General features: G+C 58.7%; 1 protein-coding gene across 1 annotated transcript; it reads left to right on the forward strand.

The window, feature by feature from the left end:
- The first annotated feature begins 410 nt into the window (after window positions 1-410).
- On the forward strand, window positions 411-1,064 carry LOC115640130 (zinc finger protein 213-like). Its single transcript, XM_030542981.1, has one exon. The coding sequence runs from the start codon at window positions 411-413 to the stop codon at window positions 1,062-1,064; it is 654 nt and encodes a 217-aa protein (XP_030398841.1).
- Window positions 1,065-1,301: the final 237 nt, after the last annotated feature.

A 1,301-nucleotide genomic window follows, 5' to 3' on the forward strand; every position in this document is an offset into this window, starting at 1 on the left:
GGACAGTTGTGGGCAGGGGCCTGGAGGGGCTGGTTGTGGGCAGGGAGCAGGAGGGGATGAGTAAGTGGGGGATGGGCATGGAGCTGGGGTTACCAGACTCTGGAAAGGGGAATAGCTGAAGGTTCTTGTCTTCTGCTTCTCTCCATTTCTCTTCTTGCTCTGTTGGCTCCTCTTGCTGTAGACATGCCCCTGCACAGGAGAACCTGCTGGCTGAGCCCAGGACCTTTGTCTCTGCAGCACCCCACGCTGGGCCTTCTCCCCATCCCCCAGAAGGGCAGGTGCTGGGCAAGGGGCTGCCCTAGGGCGTGGAGACTGAAAGGTGCACAGTTGGCCTTTGGCCTCAGGCTGGGGAGTTACATACGAAGTGTGGGCTGGAGGCTGGTACCAAGGCCAGTCCCCCAAGGCTGGAGATGGCCAACCAGCAGGGAGGAGCTGCTGCCTTGGGGCTCCACTCTCAAGCTGTGCCAGCGCAGGAGGTGCCAGGCACCGTGAAGCTGGAGAGGCCGGATGGAGCCAGTCCTGACCTGGGGAACAAAGTGAATCAAGCAGAGAGAGGTCCCATGGCAGGGCAGTGCTGGATGGCAGGGGAGTTCCCAAGTTTGCTGGTGCTGTCACAGACCATGACTGAGCGGCAGTGGGCGTGGGATGCCAGGAAGGCTGGTGACAGTGCCAAGGTGAGGGAAACCATCTTGCGCCGCTATGACACGGAGATGCAGCGCCAGCGCTTCAGAGCCTTCTGCTACCAGGAGGCTGAGGGGCCATGGGAGATTTATGGCCACCTGTGGAAACTTTCCCATCGCTGCCTACAGCCAGAGACTCTCACCAAGGAGCAGATGTTGGAGCTTCTGGTTCTTGAGCAGTTCCTGAGCCTCCTGCCTGAGGAAATGCAGAGCTGGGTGCAGCAGGGTGGCCCAGAGAGCGGTGAGGAGGCTGTGGCCCTGTCAGAGGATTTCCAGCTAATCCACCTGCAGCCTTGGAAACATCAGTCCCAGTTACGAACATGGGAGGTGAGTGGGGTGTCTGTCTCCAAGGCAGTTTTCAGCTTCTGTCTTTGTCACTGTTGAATCAGTTAATGACACCTCTGCCCCTGTTCTTGGTCTGTGACTAGGTGGGGGGGCTGGCAGACCCAGCAGTGGCAGGTGTTAAGTGGGGGGATGCTGCTTGCGCCAAGTGCCAGTGACATTTGAAGAGGTGGCCTTGTATTTCACCCCAGCAGAGTGGATTCTGCTTTGAGTCGCAGAGGGAGCTGTACAGCGATGTCGTGCAGGAGAATTACAGGAACATTGGCTTGCTGGGGAAGG

Source organism: Gopherus evgoodei, unplaced genomic scaffold (genome assembly GCF_007399415.2).
Source record: "Gopherus evgoodei ecotype Sinaloan lineage unplaced genomic scaffold, rGopEvg1_v1.p scaffold_208_arrow_ctg1, whole genome shotgun sequence".
NCBI lineage: Eukaryota > Metazoa > Chordata > Testudines > Testudinidae > Gopherus > Gopherus evgoodei.